General features: G+C 39.9%; 1 protein-coding gene across 1 annotated transcript in view; it reads left to right on the top strand.

The window, feature by feature from the left end:
* Nucleotides 1-17219, top strand: part of STYXL2 (serine/threonine/tyrosine interacting like 2) — a 57354-nt gene extending 40135 nt beyond the window's left edge. Inside the window, exons 5-6 of the mRNA XM_063446566.1 lie at nucleotides 140-357; nucleotides 13230-17219. Coding sequence (XP_063302636.1) covers nucleotides 140-357; nucleotides 13230-15883 — 2872 coding nt within the window. The 3' untranslated portion in view covers nucleotides 15884-17219. The remainder of the gene's footprint in view (nucleotides 1-139; nucleotides 358-13229) is intronic.
* The last annotated feature ends 3597 nt before the right edge of the window (nucleotides 17220-20816 follow it).

Here is a 20816-nt window from a genome sequence, read left to right as displayed (position 1 = left end):
TTTTCACTCCCTCCTTTGCTCTGTGAATATTGTCCTTATTGTATGTTCAGTGTCTGGACCACTGTCAGCAGCTTAATTTGTACAGCGTAAGGTTAGTGCGTTAGTTTAATCACTGTATTCTGTTTATTCGCTGTTCTAGGAGTGTTGCGGTCAATAAAGGACGTTTAAAGAGGATGGGTATAACTCATGTCCTGAATGCGGGACATAATACCACCGTTTTCACAGGACCTGAATTCTACTCTGGCACCGAGATCCAGTACATGGGTGTAGAAGTTGACGATTTCCCAGATTCAGACATCTCAAAGTTCTTAAGACCGGCTGCCGAGTTCCTCGACGAAGCTCTTCTCACATACAGAGGTAGTAACACGTACAGTGTGAGTGCCAGAGGTTGTTTATGTGCTGTGCAGACACGTATTGCTCAAATTATACACCGAGATATTACTATATATGAAAAAAGAATCTGTTTCATTATTATTATTTGTAGGTCGCCAACAAGTGCAACAGCTCTGGACAATAGGGTTAAGTAAAAATTCTTAAATAGCGTTGGAAACAATATAGCAGAAATGAAAGGTAATGAGGGCCCACTGGCGAGAATGCGTGTCTAACCATTAAACAATATATTGTGCATTGACAACTTACTTTACAAACTTCAGGCCCAAACAAAGGGCATAAAATGTACCCATTTGACATGATATATATATTTTTTATTACGTTACCTCTGGTTGAATTTTTCAAGTTAATTGGCAACTTATTGCACCGTGCTGTTTAGCAAACTAGCCTGCTTAGTCTGGCAGGATTCTGGACACGGGTTAGCAATAACCAGACAAAGCCCTTGTGCTTCTAAGATTTTTTTTTATCAAAACGATTTAGGGCAGACTTTTAAAAATGGAGGAGTCACCGTGGAAACATTGAATGTTGGACTATTTGCTCCACTTTTCAAATATTGCTGCCGTATTATCCTTTACACATAACCAACAATGTGTCCAAAATGCCACAACCACATTCACAGAGATTTAACACAATGAGACAAGACCCCCAGGCAACAATGCCAAAATAATTGGTGTTTTTTTTTTTTTTTGACATTCTTTATTTTAACGTTTTCCAAAGTCCATATTTTTTTTAAAATAGTATACAATTTGCCGACAATTCAGGATACAACAGTTTACAAGGAACAGTGTATAGTCCAGTCATGGTAACAGCGCCCACTGCATCCCATTATTCCAGCGGGGGTTCCCTTGGTTGTTCGGGCCCCCCCCCAGGGTGAGCTTCAGGGACGACCCAAACCAGGGGGTCTGCTTTCTGTGTGACTGTGTCCTTGAAAGGGGGGTGATAATTAAGCGTTATCGCTAATGACTGGGACGAGTGGCTTATAACCCCTTTGTGGGTCGGAGGAGGGTACCAGCTCTCTGCCCCTCAAGCTGCTGGGGACTACTTTGCCTCTTGGCCTCCCATCCCGGGTCAGCCCTTTGCAGGGCAGGGGACCTTGTCCACAGTTAGCTGATGTGTGTGTATTATCATGTGAGGGTTTGACTGTTCCCCCACTCCTGGCATCTCTATCAGTGGACGAGGGGCGGTGGTGGGCGAATGCTCTTTCGTTTCGCAGGTCACTCCGGGCCTCCCGTCTGTGTCCATTGTCTCCCATCCTCTAAGTCACCTAGAGTTTCTCTCAGGCTGGGAAAACAGGGGTATGCCAGTCTCTTGTTCGTGGGGCTTATGTTTGTGGGTCTGTTTTGTTTGGAGTCGCGGGATCAGTCGTTCTTTGTATCAGTGGGTGTCTAAACTTGGTAACGTGAGTCAGTGGCCAAGAGCGTGTTGCAGTTGTGGTCTGTGTGGATGTTCATAGTCAGGTAGCTGTGCGTGTGCATGGATATCTGTCCAAAGGAGAGTCTACTAGGTCCATCAGTCAGTAGGTGGTCAGCGAGTTAGGGGGGGGGGACAAGGGAAAAAGCGAGGGAGGGAGGAAGGGTCCCACCCCATCACCAGCCAGAGCCCCACGGGTCCCTACTCAGCCGCCTGTCCGGGCCCCGGCGGTGTCCGCCCCAGCCCCCGCCCGGCCACATGCACGATCCAGGGCGCCCATCTCCGAGCGTTGCGTTCTTGAGTTCCACATATCTCAGCCGTCAGGGACTCCATTGCGAAGATCTCCTCCACCTTCGCCATCCATTGTGGCAAGGTCGGGATGTCTTTCGATTTCCACCTGGGAGGAATTAGGCATTTGGCGGCGTTGAGTAGGTGTCTCGTTATAGTTTTCTTGTAATTGGCCAGTGGAGCCTGCGTGTGGTTGAGGAGCATGGGTAGCGGTTCAAAAGGCATGTCGGAGTCTAGTATTTCGGTGAGCTTGTTGTGGACCTGCCGCCAGAAGGCCGCAATCGGGGGGCACGTCCACCAGATGTGAAGGTCGGTTCCCTCATCTGCCTCGCAGCGCCAGCACGTATTGGTTGGCACGATCCCCATTGCGTGGAGTCTGGTTGGGGTCCTGTACCACCCGGTCAGGAGCTTGTAGTTAAGCTCTGGTATTTTGGAGCTGAGTATTCCTTGGTAGGAGACGACATGAATCTTTTCCCATTGTTGGTCTGTGAGAGTCGTTCCGGTGGCCTGTTCCCACTTAGAGTGGAAGCGGGTCGGGGGGTCCTGTTCTGCTGCTTGGAGTAGGGTGTAGAGAGTCGAGACCCCCCTGGTTAGGTGCTCCTTGCGTGCGCCAAGGGTTTCAAACTGTGTGGAGTGCCTGTGCAGGAGATGCTTCCCCGGTAGGGCTGCAAAGGAGCGTTGCACCTGGTGGTATCGATATCTAAGGATGCCCGTAGCCTCTGGCCGGGACAGCATCTCCCACATCGGTCGTAGTGTATTGTTGACGAGCCATGCGCGTAGGTTTTGAGCCTCACTTCCACCGAAGCCCTCGATGTCTCACAGCGTCAGGCCTCTGGCGATATCTGGGTTGTGGATGATCGGGGTCAGGGGGGACGGGTTTGTTGTGAGCCCCATCTTGTACCTGATCCTCGACCAAATCCCCAGCGTCGCCCCGCTATAAGGGTGGGTCCTTAGATCACCGTCTCGTGTTGGGTTCTGTGTCCACATCACTAGGGGAATTCGGCCACTGGCTTGCACTCTTTCAATGTGTACCCACTGCTTGTCCGTCGTGGGGACGTGCCAGTCTATAATCCGCAGGAGGTGGGTGGCTAGGTAGTAAGCTCGTAGGGACGGCAACCCCATTCCCCCTCTGTGTCTCGGGAGGGTTAATTGTGTATGTTTAATTCTCGGGGGGCCAGTCGCCCAGATGAACCCAGAGATTGCGGAGTGAAAGGTGCAGAAGTAAACCGGCGGGATCAGTTGTTTATTTTTTTATTTAGAAAGTATTTTACAATAAAAATTACATTGAGAATTATTTATGTTTTATCTGTATCTTGGGACAAATAATAGCAACGAAACCTGCAAACAGAAATCAGATCTTTACTCCATATCCTTGCAATATAAAAAACAAACAAATAAAAACCCAAACCGTACATTATCTATCGCAGCTTGCACATTCATATCATGTATCGTCTTACTTTTAGATTTATATTTCAGTTACAAAGTCCTCTTTTACCCTATCCCCCAAGCAGAACTCAGAACACACGCATTAACTTTTATATTCTAAATACATAACAAAATGGACATTGGCCCCTTCTCCTCCAGCAGGGCCTCACTGCCCGGATATTGGATTAAAATAAACTACTGGTCTTTGACAAACCTGGAGCTCTGTGTCGATGAATCACACTGGGGTTTATTTTCAGACTTACAATAACAATGGATAAAAATAACAGTGAATATAATAATACCGTTTTGAGAAACTGCTGGTTTTGGTTTTCCCCAAATAGTTAGAATTAATGTCTTAGCTGTGCCTCATACAATAAGGCAAACATAACGCTGCTTACTGTGCAACCTTCCCGAAAATAGCTCTCTGGATGTAAAGGAACATTGACTGATACAATGTTTGTGTCCAATGGGATAAACTGCTCTCGACATCTACGTATTAACAAGAAACAAAACACCTACAAAATAAATCACAAAACATTTTATACAAAAAAATAAATAAATGCTGACCTGATACGGTGGCTGTATCATTGACAATGAAATGACAGCTTGTTACAAATAAAGCAAATTAATTTATAAGCCAATCTACTATCAAGAGAAGTTTCAGACAGACATCAAGTTTGCGTATCTACGATCTGTCTGCTGATCTAATCTTACAAACAAATTCTGCTTATTTTTTTAATACGTGTATTTTGTTTTGCGATAGGATAATAAACTCTTTGGTTCGCCTGTAGTATAAATACAGTCAATACCAGTACAGCTGACCGATAGATTGTCCAAATTCCTGGAAAATTCATAAATCTTTTATTTTTTGTTTATGGTCTTTATGCTGTTAGCGCAGAGGTATAAGCGACTACTGTTATTTAACGAGCTTTGAAAAGGAGCTGTTACTTCCTCTGACTTTTAATATTATGTTTACTTCTCACTATATTTAGCAAATACCTGTTTGTGTGGTCTTGAAAATAAAAATTAAATGTAGTAATCCACACCTCTGTTTTTTACCTTTTACCTTTATCCTGAAACTGTCCGCCTCCATTTTGGCTTACTGTCATTTATTGTTATAAATATATAAATATTTCCCCTTTCTGCCATTGAGCACAGTTAACCCCTTAAGACCGGAGGGCGTACAATTACGCCCTATTTTGAGCAGCTCCAAGCGCCGCCGGGCGTAATTGTACGCCCTCCGTTTTTTTCTTACTTACCCGGTCGCCGGCGATCCCACGCCGGCGATCGCGGTTGGGGGGACACCCAGGGAGCCCCCGCGGCACATCCGTCGTCCAGGAGCCCGCCCGGCCATGTGAGAGTGAGGTCCTTGCGAGGACCTCACTATTACATGGCCGGGTTAGCTGCCTGCTGCATTGCCAGCTGGGGGACCAACTGTAATGCTAGTTAGTCCCCCTGCTGGCTGAAATCAAATAAAAAAAAAGTTAAATCAGTGTAAAAAAATAATAATACATACTTAGAATATATATTTATATTATATATGATCTAAGTATATATATACACATATACACACACACACACATACACCGTCTAGGTGTATTTTACTATTAATATATATATAATTATATATATATATATTAATATCAAATTACACGTAGACTGATACTGATTAAATATATATATAATTATTGTTATATATATATTTATATATACCGTATATACTCGAGTATGAGCCGACCCAAATATAAGCCGAGGCCCCTAATTTTACCCCAAAAAACTGGGAAAACTTATTGACTCGAGTATAAGTCTAGGGTGGGAAATGTAGCAGCTACTGGTAAATTTCTAAATAAGATTATATCCTAAAAAAAATATATTAATTGAATATTTATTTACAGTGTGTGTATATAATGAATGCAGTGTGTGTATGAATGCAGTGTGTGTATGAGTGCAGTGTGTGTATGAGTGCAGTGTGTGTATGAATGCAGTGTGTGTGTGTGTGTATGCAGTGTGTGTATGAATGCAGTGTGTGTGTATGCAGTGTGTGTGTATGAGAAGTGTGTATGAGTGCAGTGTGTATATGAGTGCAGTGTGTGTGTATGAGTGCAGTGTGTGTGTGTGTGTGTGATGCAGAGCATTGGTGGGGGTGGGCATTTTTTATTATTATTTAATTATTATTATTTTAATGTTATTATTTTTTTCTTATATTATTTATTATTTTTTTTATTATAATTTTTTTATTTATTTATTTTTTTCGTCCCCCCTCCCTGCTTGTTAGCTGGCCAGGGAGGCGATCTCTCACTCCTTGGTGGTCCAGTGGATGGGCTGTAGGAGGGGGGCTGGCAGAGAGCTCTTACTTACCTTCACAGCAGCTCCTGTCAGCTCTTTTCTCTCTCCTCCGGTCCGTGCAGCTCCCAGGTCAGCTCCCTCTGCAAGTCTTGCGGCCGCGCGGAGCGTTGCCATGGTAACCCGTGGCAACACTCTGCCCCCGCGGCTCTCGCGAGACTTGCAGAGGGAGCTGACCTGGGAGCTGCACGGACCGGAGGAGAGAGAAGGGAGCTGACAGGAGCTGCAGAAAAGGTAAGTTACAGCTTCCTGCCAGCCCCCGGTCTTTGTCTGTATTATGGCAATGTAAATTGCCATAATACAGACAATTGACTCGAGTATAAGATGAGTGGGGGGTTTTCAGCACAATAAATGTGCTGAAAAACTCGTCTTATACCCGAGTATATACGGTAATATAAAAAAAAATGTAAATACGTAAAAAAATGTAATTAAAAAAATAATTAAAAATATATCATTAAAAAATATATAGATGTGTGTTATTTCGTTCTAACTGTATTGTGATATTAATATATATATATATATATTTATATCAAAATACACGTAGAACGAAATAATATATATATATCTATATACATAAATATATATGTATATATCACTATATATATACCTATATATAAATAAAAATATTTGAAAAAAAAAATAAATATATATATATATATATGCACATATGTATATATATACATATATTAATTCTACACATATATTTATGTAATATTTTTACATAATTAGGTATCCTAATTAATTACAATTAGCGGGACCTGCCTGACAACCCATGCCGAAAGTATAGGGAATTTCATTTGCTAGCACTATATTTAACCCTATAACTTTCCAATACACCATAAAGCCTGTACATGGGGGGTACTGTTTTACTCAGGAGACTTCGCTGAACACAAATATTAGTGTTTCAAAACAGTAAAATATATTACAACGATGATATCGCCAGTAAAAGTTACGTTTTTTGAATTTTTCACGCACAAACAGCACGTACACGGACGATATTATTGCTGTGATACTTTTTACTGTTTTGAAACACAAATATTTGTGTTCAGTGAAGTCTCCCGAGTACAACAGTACCCCTCATGTACAGGTTTTATGGTGTTTTCAAAAGTTACAGCGTCACATATAAGGCTTGTGTTTCATTTTTTTCACATTAAATTCGCCAGATTGCTTACGTTGCCTTTGTGACCCTATGGTAGCCCAAGAATGAAAATTACCCCTATGATGGCATACCATTTGCAATAGTAGACAACCCAAGGTATTGCAAATGGGGTATGTCCAGTCTTTTTTAGTAGCCACTTAGTCACAAACACTGGCCAAAATTGGCGTTTTTTGAATTTTTCACACACAAACAAATACTAACGCTAACTTTGGCCAGTGTTTGTAAATGTATTTCCTGGGCTTCTATACAGTCTCAAAAGCAATCGGAACCAATCCAATTTCAAATGTAACACGCTATATTTGACCCTGTAACTTCCCAAAACACCATAAAACCTGTACATAGGGGGTACTGTTTTACACGTGAGACTTTGCTGAATACAAATATGTGTATTTTATTGCAGTAAAAGCAAACAGTATTATGACATTGACAGTTAAAATGTCATGTAGAACTAAAAAAATAACAACATTTCTTATTTTCTCCCATTTTTTTTCATATTAAATTATGTTTCATAGCTAAATATTTGATATTTAAATGAAAGCCCTGTTTCCCCTGAATAAAATGATATATAATAAGGGGGGGTGCATTTAATATGAAAGAGGTGAATTACGGTTGGACAGACATTTGGCGCAAATGCCAGGTTTTGTTTACGTTTTGTTCTGTTCACAACGTGCACATTTGGCTCAGTCCTTAAGGGGTTAATGGAGAAATCGATACAATGTTTCTGTTCTCTTTTTCATTTGCATTGTGTGCCATGACTGTGCCAGCATTAATCTGGATTGTCATTTCCTAAATCTTTATGACAAATTAAATAGGAAACGTAGTATCGCATAACAAAAAAAACAAAAAACAGGCTAATGCAAGTGATAGATGATTGTCAATGTTTTATTTGATGGTGTGGTTTCTGGAGAAGTGATGGTTTCCCTTTAAGGGGTATTATGCTTGTCTATGTATTTATGGGGGGGAGGAGGGAGCAAACCCTAATGATTTTGTTACCTATACAAGATTTTATCCGGTGCCATTGTGGTCAGCTGTCTAGACATGTGACACCTCATTTGAAATTAAAACTATTTTAGTGCTATACTGGATTTCTAACAGCACATATATATGCTGTGAAATGACTGACATGAGCCTAGAAGCAGCTGCTGTAGATTATTGTAGTTGCTGTGATAATTTATCTGGTTCGTTCATGGGAGCGGTCATTGTACTGCTTCCCTGTGTTGCTGCAGGGGTGGAATAAAAATGCTGCCTTTCCAAGCTCTGCGAGGGAGCCTGAGGATGGAGCTTTGCTTTAGAGCCATGCGCAGTGCACGGATACAGAACCCATAGAACCGGGCCAGACCACGCTCTCTTCTCAGACGCCTTCCGTTTAACTGCCATGGGTGGATGGACAAGAATGATGGGGGTTTAACTGATGTTTAATATTATTTAAGTGAGTAATCTGGAAGCAATAACACATTCTGACATGGGTGTTATATAGTAAGGTTAAGGATTAAGCAAAAGGCATTATGGTTGGAATAAAGTATTTTAGCAACTCATAGCCAGGCCAGAGCAACATCGTTTGCAGGGTTATTTACTAAACTGAGAATTCCAAGTGGATTTCACATTTAAGGCCAAAATAGTTAAATTGGAAAAACTCAGAAGTCAGCTATATTTCAGGTTCCGCTACTTTGGCCTGAAATGTGAAATTCACTGTCACTCACGGAGGAGGCTTTGTCTCCTGGGAGTGATGCAGTCTGGTCCGAAGTACCATAATGCCCGGGCACCCTGACAGCTGCATCTCTCTGGATAATTCTTTATCTGTCATTAGTGACAGTGACAGACACGAAAACTGCACCCTGTGCCTGAAACCCGCAGTCACTTACTTAGCACATTACACAGAGCCTCCATATTGGGAAATTCGAGAGACACGCTTCCCCCCGAGCTCGCCTGTAGCATAAGTATTTCGTTTGTTCGTGCAGAATACACCTGGAAGCAAAACTGTGTAAAAATTAAAAGAAAACGAATCATCCCGCTCTGGCTTCTAAACCCTGGGATATAAAATATCTGACATTAAATCACATAGAAATATAGTGCTTTGCTCTGCAGAACTTACAGTCTAGATCTGCAATGCAAGTGTTTCTAAGGCTAATGCATATCTCCCAACATCGGAAGTATGAACTCATACCTCCCTCTGTCCCTCTTTTCTCTCCTAATGGTCCTCTTTTCTAAGAGCTCCATTTTGTTGGTGTGTCTGAGTGTATAACAGAGCTCCACAGCAATAATACTCCCAGTAATGTGTCTGAGTGTATAACAGAGCTCCACAGCAATAATACTCCCAGTAATGTGTCTGAGTGTATAACAGAGCTCCACAGCAATAATACTCCCAGTAATGTGTCTGAGTGTATAACAGAGCTCTACAGTAATAATACTCCCAGTAATGTGTCTGAATGTATAACAGAGCTCCACAGCAATAATACTCCCAGTAATGTGTCTGAATGTATAACAGAGCTCCACAGCAATAATACTCCCAGTAATGTGTCTGAATGTATAACAGTGCTCCACAGCAATAATACTCCCAGTAATGTGTCTGAATGTATAACAGAGCTCCACAGCAATAATACTCCCAGTAATGTGTCTGAGTGTATAACAGTGCTCCACAACAATAATACTCCCAGTAATGTGTCTGAGTGTATAACAGAGCTCCACAGTAATAATACTCCCAGTAATGTGTCTGAATGTATAACAGAGCTCCACAGCAATAATACTCCCAGTAATGTGTCTGAATGTATAACAGAGCTCCACAGCAATAATACTCCCAGTAATGTGTCTGAATGTATAACAGAGCTCCACAGCAATAATACTCCCAGTAATGTGTCTGAGTGTATAACAAAGCTCCACAGCAATAATACACCCAGTAATGTGTCTGAGTGTATAACAGAGCTCCACAGTAATAATACTCCCAGTAATGTGTCTGAATGTATAACAGAGCTCCACAGCAATAATACTCCCAGTAATGTGTCTGAGTGTATAACAGTGCTCCACAGCAATAATACTCCCAGTAATGTGTCTGAATGTATAACAGAGCTCCACAGCAATAATACTCCCAGTAATGTGTCTGAGTGTATAACAGTGCTCCACAACAATAATACTCCCAGTAATGTGTCTGAGTGTATAACAGTGCTCCACAACAATAATACTCCCAGTAATGTGTCTGAATGTATAACAGAGCTCCACAGCAATAATACTCCCAGTAATGTGTCTGAGTGTATAACAGTGCTCCACAGTAATAATACTCCCAGTAATGTGTCTGAGTGTATAACAGAGCTCCACAGTAATAATACTCCCAGTAATGTGTCTGAGTGTATAACAGAGCTCCACAGCAATAATACTCCCAGTAATGTGTCTGAGTGTATAACAGAGCTCCACAGTAATAATACTCCCAGTAATGTGTCTGAGTGTATAACAGAGCTCCACAGTAATAATACTCCCAGTAATGTGTCTGAGTGTATAACAGAGCTCCACAGCAATAATACTCCCAGTAATGTGTCTGAGTGTATAACAGAGCTCCACAGTAATAATACTCCCAGTAATGTGTCTGAGTGTATAACAGAGCTCCACAGTAATAATACTCCCAGTAATGTGTCTGAGTGTATAACAGAGCTCCACAGCAATAACACTCCCAGTAATGTGACTGAGTGTATAACAGAGTTCCACAGCAATATTACTCCCAGTAATGTGTCTGAGTGTATAACAGAGCCCCACAACAATAATACTCCCAGTAATGTGTCTGAGTGTATAACAGAGCTCCACAGTAATAATACTCCCAGTAATGTGTCTGAGTGTATAACAGAGCTCCACAGCAATAACACTCCCAGTAATGTGACTGAGTGTATAACAGAGTTCCACAGCAATATTACTCCCAGTAATGTGTCTGAGTGTATAACATAGCTCCACAGTAATAATACTCCCAGTAATGTGTCTGAGTGTATAACAGAGCTCCACAGCAGTAATACTCCCAGTAATGTGTCTGAGTGTATAACAGAGCTCCACAGCATTAATACTCCCAGTAATGTGTCTGAGTGTATAACAGAGCTCCACAGCCATAATACTCTCAGTAATGTGTCTTTAAACTACAATAAATGTGTCTAGAAATTAGTCTGTTTAATAAGATACATTGTTCTTGTTATAAATGACATTTTAGTTGCATATATTATTAGGAATTTCCCTAAAATTTCTCAGAACAATCCGCCCCTGGCCACACTCCGTAAATGAAATAGTCCGTCTCTCTGTTTTAAAATGTTGGGAGTTATGTGAACGAGGGGTGGAAGGCAGACCTCTGATGTCAAAGTCATGTTGCTAGGCAAACTAACATTATTTTTAATGCATTTAATAGAGGAAAACTTTGCAGGTTTTTTTTTAAAATATACTTCATTTTCTGTATTTATTCCTAGAGACGTCTTTATCAAAGTCTCCTGGTCAGCTTCGCTGGCTTCACAAAATACCATTATAAAGCTCAGTTCACAACGAGGACTTTTTTCCTGGGCATCGTGGTTCTCAATGGGCGCTATTTATCAAAGTTTAACAGCAGCAAAACCAAGGGACACACAGTTAGACACATTACTGTAGTAGATTTATTAAAAAAGAAAGAAAGAATAATTGACTGTGTGCTATTAGAAAGGAATTATTCTTGTATTCAGGGAACGGCTCGGGCAACTTCAATACAAGTTTCATTAATGGATTTCACAAATCACATTTACGGTACGATTTGCAACACACAGGACAATCACATCATAAAGTCAAACAACTTGCAGTATTTTTTCACCAGATTGAAACATTATATCCTGGTTGCATTATGTATTACCCTTATAAGTCCATGTTGTTATTTTATTAAACCGTAACGTTTTCGGAAGTGTTGTATAACTGAAGAGGGCACGTGTTTAGGGGTCTATTCTTTAAACAGTAAATGGGGATGGACCTAAAACTGGAATTACGAAATTTAAGCAGAGTAGATTTTTTTTTTTTAAATCTCCAACTTTAGTACATTAGCAATTGGCTTTCACGTCTTAAATTTAACAGATTAGCTTTTTCATTCACCAAAACTTACATTTTAGTGTAGGGGGACTCTGCTTTGTAGAAAGTAGGGAACGGAGGGGCTGTGATGAATAGCAGCAGTCAGGTAAACATACCGGAGTTAGTTTAAAAGTTAAAAAAAGAAATTAGGCCCACCGTTGCTAAACATGAATTGAGCTGAGTGGAGGTTATGGGTTACTGCAAAAGCTGTGGAGCAGGCAGTGAATTTATGGAGAGTTTTCTCTCAAACTGGATAAAAATTCACTATGCCTCACAATATCTAAACACGTTGTCCTTAAATGTGTGATTAAAGCATGAAGCCTAACTAGTCATTTAACTGGAGTGTCGGCCAGGAAGGGGAAACTCTGCAGACTTACAAGCAAACAGGGAATTCAAAAGTTCTCACTGTAAGAACGGAGCTTATGGTCTGCACCTTCTATGAGTGCAGATCGCAGCCAATGCTCCCTCATTTACAGTGAATGAGTCAATGAGGGGCATTGTATTGGAAAGAACACTTACAATGACCTGCACCCACAAGCTCTGTCCATTGGGCTATGAGGAAGCAAATTGTCTCTCCTCCTTGAGAGGTAAGAGGTAGAGAGGGGCAGGGCAAAAACTATTTTTTATATGAAAATTTCACTGAAAATACAAAAATCTGTAAAGATTCAAGTTTACACACAGCCCTCACACACAAAACATACACACAGCATTGCACAAACAGAACATACACAGCTTCTTACAAACACACGATCTACACACACACACACAAACACAGTTTTCCCATACAAGGAACAACATACACACACACAACAACCTCATACACACAACTCACATAGACCTCTCATTGGTTGACTTGTAAGCCAACAAACCAGAGAGCTCTGACAGCCAAGTCTTGAGAGAAGTCTCACTTGAGAGTCCATGGCACACTTACTAATGGTGAATATCTAATTACCAGCACCTCTCATCAATGGCTAGTTGTGATAATTGTGAGCCCCTTGAACCCAATAGGTTGCCCAAAACTGATTTAGGGGATAACTGAAATGTACAAAATAAATGAACGGGAAATACTGACCACAAGTAGAGCATTATTTTTCTTGAGACTATGGATTTACTTCAACTATATTCAACATTCAAAACAATAACTGTCTTCATTATTTTCTTGCAGGTAAAGTTTTAGTCAACAGTGAAATGGGCAGCAGTAGATCAGCGATCCTGGTTGCTGCATATTTGATGATCTTCCATCACATGACAATCTTGGAAGCTCTGATGACGATTCGCAAAAAACGAGCCATATATCCTAATGATGGATTTATTATGCAGCTACGTGTACTTAACGAAGCGCTGTTAGAGGAACGAGAATATTCCGACGATGCTAGCAGTCAAAGCTCTGTGGTCCAAGCCAAAGCTCATTCTATAATGGTGGAAGAAGAAGATGCGGAAAGCACAATGGGAGCCAAAGTACACTCTATTATTGTTGAGGAGGAAGACACCACAAGTGTGATGGGAAGTGCCATGAGTCTAATGGAAAAGTCGAGTGTGGTGTCTAAACAGCCAACCCTTATTGATGAAGATGAGGAGGAGAAGTTATATGAAGAATGGAGAAAAAAACAGGGACTCCCCCCAAGAGAAGTACCAAAAAAGGTAAATCAACAAGGGCTAGCCTTTCCCGAAGAAGGAAATGTAAGCAATGATTATGTGGAGCAGAGGATACATGACTGGCAGCGCCAGACTGCAAAGTATCAACCAACAGGACTTGAAGATGATGCAAATTCCCTGATAGGAGGGGGAAGGTACACACCAAGTGAGATAAGCGACATGGAGAGTGTGACCTCTGAAGATATTCGACTTCTCAAACAGCAACTCGAATTGAGTGAAATCAACAGAACGAGCAGAGGTCGTTCTGATTCAGTATGTACGGATAGTACGTGGGACATGTGGAATACAAGGCTTCAGGAAATTGAAAAGGAAGCTAAAGACAAGTCTGAACAAAAAACAAAAAATGAAAACAAAGATATAGATGAGGAAAGTGTTTTGTCCGAAACTGGTTCTTTGTTCAACTTTTGCAAGAAGAACAAGCACAAACTTACCGCACTAGAAAGATGGAAAGTCAAGAGAATCCAGTTTGGATTCCATAAAAAGGACTCAGAGACTTCTGATAACCAAAATAAAGATGCAAATTCTGAGCAAACGGAAGCTGAAGGTTCTAGTAAGTCTGATATTGATCTAACAGCTTACCAGTCATGGAAGATCAAGCAGCAAAAGAAAATAGGCAACGAAAACAAAGACGAAATTGTCGAACTTACAAAAGGTGAAGACAGTGCTGCAGTAAAGAGAAGGCAGAGGAGAGAGGAGATAATAGAACGTTCCAAACAGAACCTTGAAGAGAGCCAGTCTATGTGCGGTTGGGAGACAGAAAGTGCACTTAGTGGAAGTATCCCCCTATCTGCATTTTTCCAAAGTGCTCCTTCAGTCACTGGTGTTAACGATGGAGCTTCTGTACTGAGCATGAAGAGCAATGCATCTAGAGCATCTAAGGCAAGAAGCACTGCCAGTCAAGTCAATACACCTGCCACATTGCCACAGAACATGCCATCAGGACCGGTTGATGCAATTTCCATAGCCAGCATTCAGAATTGGATTACCAATGTGGTTAGTGAAACCATTGCACAAAAACAAAATGAAATAATGATGATGTCTCGAGCACCTTCAGTTTTAAGCATGGCATCTGGAGAACATGGACGAAGAGTAGATGATGATAAGATGTCATTAATTAGTGGGGCCGGGGGCTCTTGCTTATCTGGTTCTTTATTGAAGAATCGGGAATCTAAAGGTACCGATTCAGTGATGTCTTACAACACATCATTAAGTTCAAACACGAACATATCAAGTGCAAAGAGAAAAATTACACAGACAAGTGTCCCTCTTCATAGTCTCTTTTCAGATGAAGTTGATTTGAAGAAGCTTAACCAGAAAGAAAGTGAACTTAGAGAGGAGCTAACTGGAAAGTTAACTCGCTATCGAAAAGAAAAAGTTGAAAGTGATAATAAGCGTAGCTACTTGTTTAAGAAAAAAAAGGCCAAAGATAATGGGGATGATGTAGAAAAACAAGACATTGTGTCAAACACAAACTTGAGAAGTTCTACATCTTCAAAGAATCGAGAACTTACTTCCTACTCTAGTTATTTAACAAATGCCAACACTTCGACTTCTGAGTTGGAAAAAAATATTAGTAGATGGCTTAGCGAGGTTAAAACTGAAGGGAGGACAACATCACAGAGGGAGAACATTTCTGAAAGCTATTCAAGACGATCTAAAGCCCAGAAAGAAGTGAATACTGAAATGAATGGCTATGGATATTCCAGTAACCTATCAGAACAAGACAGTAATTCATTTTCATCTTTCCAAAGTAACAAAGACACTGACAGATCCAGGTCTAGATTTTCAGTGTCATCTGAGGAAGAGAGTTACCATGGCAGAACTTCCAAGTTCAGTGAACAGGACCGAAAAAGCAGCCCTGACCCAGAATGTAGGCCAGCTAGAATGTATCCACATGAGCCCTCTGGTGATTCAGATAACTCAGATACAGGTGATTTTGTCAGCAGAAGAAATTTAAAAAAATCTTCTGCCGGATATGAAGATGCGGAGGTGGAACAAGAAAATGACGGAGCTGAAACGTCATATTCGGCCCGTCTGCGAGCTCGATCCAGAGAGACAAAAGTGTCCGAAGAAGAAACGAATGATGACGATATTATCGAAGCGTGGAGACGTCGACAAGAAGAAAAAAAGTCAAGACTTTGGAAACATGAGGAAGATGATTAACACATTTCTAATCCTATAATATAAATCCATGTTTATGAGCCTTCTTATGTGAATTACATATCTCAATATAGCTTTTTTTATGTTCAAAGAAAAGTATTACAAATATTTTAATATATTTTAAAATGTTATTTATATACTTTGGATGACATTACCAATCAAAACCAAAATATCTCATTTGAAGACTGGGTGTGTGTTTTTACTGATAATAATGTATCTACACACTCCATGTCAATTAATTTAAATCCTGCAGTGCACTATAGAAAAAAATGCCCAAGTGTCTGAGAGTGCCAAGAGCATCGTAGAATCATGGCATTTCCCTAAAATGTTAGTGTGTTTTTATTATTGGTGCACTACTTACTGCCATAAGTAAATCAATAGCGTTTATTGAGGTGGGGTGTCTCTCTTTATTGATGTGGAACTATCTTTCTTCAATAGTTGTGCTAAGTTCCAAGAACCCTTAAGAAGTAGTCCATTTTTGAATATTCTATCTACTGTAGCACGTGTTTTAGAATAATATATAAGTTTTGTTTTCAAATTAATCCTTTTTTTGTCCCTCTGTTTCCCCTTGTTTTTACTTGTTTTTTTTTTTTTTAATTCACCTTAGATTTTTTAAACTTATACATAAGTGAAAGTAGAGACTACTTTTTCTAATGGGGAGTGTGATCTCTAGCACGTTTTTGTAAACATGCAGAACTTTATTAGCAAAGTTCCATTTCAATTGCTTCGCTAATTTTCCCCACAATCCGTCAGTCAAAAGAATTCCTTCAGATGGGCAAACTTCGGAGATCAGAGGAGAACAAAATGGCAGCACGTAGGTTTAGAGATCTAGCACAAAGAAGATAAGATAATAAATATAAATAAAGTAGCAAGGAATGGATTACATTCATTAAGATAGAAAGGGTGTGGGGTGGAATATATTAATTAAGATACAAGATTATTTTACAATAGTGAAAGAAAAAAAAACAACAACATGATAGTGCCGCTTTAAATACAAACTTTCAGTCCGTTACAAAGCCGTCATCTTACAACATGTTGTTGGTAAAGAATCGTTGAACTATTTTGGGTCTAGTTGTAAAACGCTCGTAGTCGGGACTGGGGTGATGTATAAAGGGATAGATAAGGACTAGAAATCAGCTATAGTGAGCAGTCTGTTAGCTGCCATTAACCTATCTAAGGTTAAAATGCAAATTCACGGTGTGACATATCTGTTTCAGTGATTATGGTAGTTTGTTTTGTTTTAATGACATGATGGATCTACAACGATTTGCTACACACTGTCAGTACATTTAGGCTGTTAATATTTTTGGATGTTAAATATATTTACCGCTGAAAACTGTATGTGTCTGGAGTTTTATTTTGTGTAGTTGTGTAGTTTCTATCGTAGGGATAAACTCCCCAAGCTGGTCAAAATAACCCCCTTCCCCCTCCATAGTTTGTTGGACACCATCGCCACACTTTCTGGGTTATATGTTGTGTTATTTGTTTCATCTTAATATTGTGTTTTACACTTTGCCAGACCTGGAGTTTATTTTATCACTAGCCTGTTAGTAAATAGCTAGCCATTTAACCCTGTATTGAAAGTGCTGGTTTCACGCAAATTAAGTTGAGTTTCATCCCAGACCAGGCGACAATGGGGGGCTTTGTGAATACGTTTTATTTTTCTATTAAACAACATATGTTGGGATGTTCCTGTTAAAATACAGAGCTTTGTATTGATACAATTGCCATGAGTTTATGAAATAATTAAGTATAAATAAAAAGGTAACAGATGTAATGTTAGTTTATAAAGATTAAGATTTGTATAACACATACAGGTGAAGGGAATGAAGATAAGTGGAAACAGAAGAGGAGGGGAAGAAGTGTGTACCATGAACTCAGAAATGACCACTTGGCAGCGGACAGAACAAACAGAGTCTTTCTAAACTTTCTATAGCTGGAGACTGAGACCAGACACTGATTCATTTAGTAAGAGGCTATCAGCAGTATTATAAGGGCTTATTGAATAAGCCCAGCCCAGGGCTTATCCACTGGGCTAGAGATCAGGGCGATAAAGTGAAATATTTTGCAGATTCTAAGTACCCGCTGATTAGCGTTTACTAACAGACAATAAATGTTTTAGTAAAGAGACAATGGGACTATAATTGGACAATATGAACGTGGACTTCCAATCCTTTTCACATCTCATCATGTAAGCAATATCATTTTATTTTTACTATGGGTGTATTGTAAAATTGACTTAACTTCCAATGTGTTAAAATAAAAACAATATAACGTAGTGCAGGAATCAAGGCCTGTTCATTGCCGGTCTTTCAGTGCGACACGGTAATCACACAAATCATCCATATTGTCCCATTAGCTGGACAAGGTCTACTACAGATCCCGGAAAATCAAAGAGTGAAGAAAAAGATCCAGGACAGTGAAATATAAATACACTCGTCCCAATTCAGCGGCGTCCCCTTTAAATGATTTCAGATAAAATCTTAATTCCTGCCACTTACCAACAATATTCCCTTTAATTTTTCTTTATTTCTTTTTTGTTTGTGCCAATGTAACCCTGAATTGTTTCTAGATTAATTTGGTACTGCCTCTCTCACTACAATACAGTATATCTACGTGATAATGTATTATTAGTAATTAAACAACAGTATGACTGTAATGTCAGCCATTTAGCCAGATAAACCTCTATGCTAATGGACATATTGGTCGTTCAGACAGTCCATAGAAAGCAATAGGGGCAAATGCACAGACAAGGGTACACACAAGAAACAAATGTCATGGAAACATGTCCAGCTTGTTGTCTATATACTTCGCCACAAAGCTTCAGCCCCACCATCACCACGGTAAATAGCAATTTATTTAAACCATAACAAAATGTACCTTTCATTTAGCCAAAAGATAATATTGGTAGCTTGTTAACTGTATTTGTGCAAGCATTTTAATTCCCCAATTTAGGCAGAATCCGTGAATGCAGTCAAATAAATGGTGATAAATTCTGCTGACACATTATAGCAAACATTATATGGAGAGGAGGAGAGATGTCACGTCACCCATAGAATTTGCTAAATGAGCGCTTTGCCCAATCAATTGTGATATGTACATTAATTCTTCCTAAAAACGAAAAAATAATCTTGGTATGATGGGATTTGTCCAAAGCACACACGAGAAACAAACAACCCAATCCAGCAGGCAATAAAAGCAAACATTATAAGGAGAAGTGTCACCCATAGATATTTCAAATTGAGCTATTTGCCCAATAAATGGTAACATACACATTAATGCTTCTTAAACACACAGATGTGACAATCAAGAATCAATAATAGACACACAACGTCACTGATTTGAAACACACACTGACATCCACACTCACTGACAGAAGCCTACTTTCCGTTGCTGATTAAGTGCCCGCTCCAGGGGCTGCCCTAACTCCTGGGCCTCCCATGACACGCCATTGAGGAACTGTGCACATATTCGGACGACATGTGCGTTCCCCCTTAAAAAGGTATGTGCAAGTGAGGGAACAGTGCTTACCACCATATTATGTTTGGTAATCACCTATAAGGTGTGAAAAATAAAATGAAATGTAGAAATCTACGCCACTTTATCCTACAACTGGGCACCTCCATTTCGGCTCGCTGTCAGTCATTGTCATACGATCTGTACTTTGCACCTAGCAATCAGAAAAGAGAACGCGTAAGACATAACACACGAGAGAAAAAAATTAAACACTGTTACTATTTTGCTCCTAATTTACTTCGTATGCCTGCCTGTGCTTCTATTGAACTGGATTGTGATGTAACTTTCTAAATATGTCAAACACTTTAAAAAGTAAACTGAGAATCACATGAAAAATAGGTTAGCACAAATTAGGTCATTTTCAGTTTTCTAACCAATGTTATCATTTTCTGATGGTTTCCCTTTAAATTATTTGCAAGAGTTCTAAGAGTAAATTAAATTTCCTTGCTGATTGTGCCACTTTTAAAATGAGAACTTTGCCCCAGAGTTCTCTTTACGGAACCCTTACCAAGTCTGGAATCCTGGGTTTAATAAACTATATCAGTTATGGGAATAAGACAAAAAACTGGTTAAAAATAACAAAAATACAACATTTCTATCATAAATTCCCGACGAGGTATGAGACTAGTAGGTTTCTTCCTAATAAAGTTGAATAGTTGATAATACATCTTCGAAGAACTAGCAAGACATGGCATTCAGCTTATATCATTTAAAAATCTCCGACAAACACTTAAAGGTGACACATATCTTGTGGTTTGTCATCGTCCATCGGAGCAGATTCCTTATTTTCTGTTTTGAGATGTTTCCCTGACAAGGCCCCAAAGATTGCTGTGAACCAGTGCTTGGGAGATCTGATGTTCAATTAGGCGAGAAAGAACTTGCCGGGGAAAAAGAGAAGGGACGGACGCACATTGCTCTAGATAACAATCAATACCCCCTCCCTTCTATCAAGGAAATAAGAGGATTAGCTCAACTTTTTTGTGTACTGCGGCAGTAATACAACGTAATATTTCAGCCCTGTCAAAAGCAGCTACTGAACAGAATGGTGGATGAGGAACAAACTCAATTTTACGGATAAAACAAGCGAGTTCTTTTATTATTAATATCATCATCATCATCATTTATATAGCGCCAACATATGCCGCAGCGATTTACAATATTATCAAGGTGGAAAAAATGTAGCAATAGATGAAAATATTACAAAATGTTACAGGAACGGTAGGTTGATGAGTAGCCTGCTGTGATGTGATAGAAAGGGGCAGCATAGGGGAAGCAACCAATCGACGGGGTGAGAAATAGCAAAAGGTGAGATTGGAGTGTGGCTTTTTAAGAGAGAGCTTTTTACATTTTTAAGAGGTAGGTATGTGAAATACAAGTTACTCTGGGAGGCCATAGGTTATTCTGAAGAGATGGGTTTTGA

The sequence above is a fragment of the Pelobates fuscus genome, chromosome 1 (genome assembly GCF_036172605.1).
Source record: "Pelobates fuscus isolate aPelFus1 chromosome 1, aPelFus1.pri, whole genome shotgun sequence".
Lineage (NCBI taxonomy): Eukaryota > Metazoa > Chordata > Amphibia > Anura > Pelobatidae > Pelobates > Pelobates fuscus.
The sequence above is the reverse complement of the archived record's forward strand: the minus strand, read 5'-3'. Positions and strand labels throughout refer to the sequence as shown.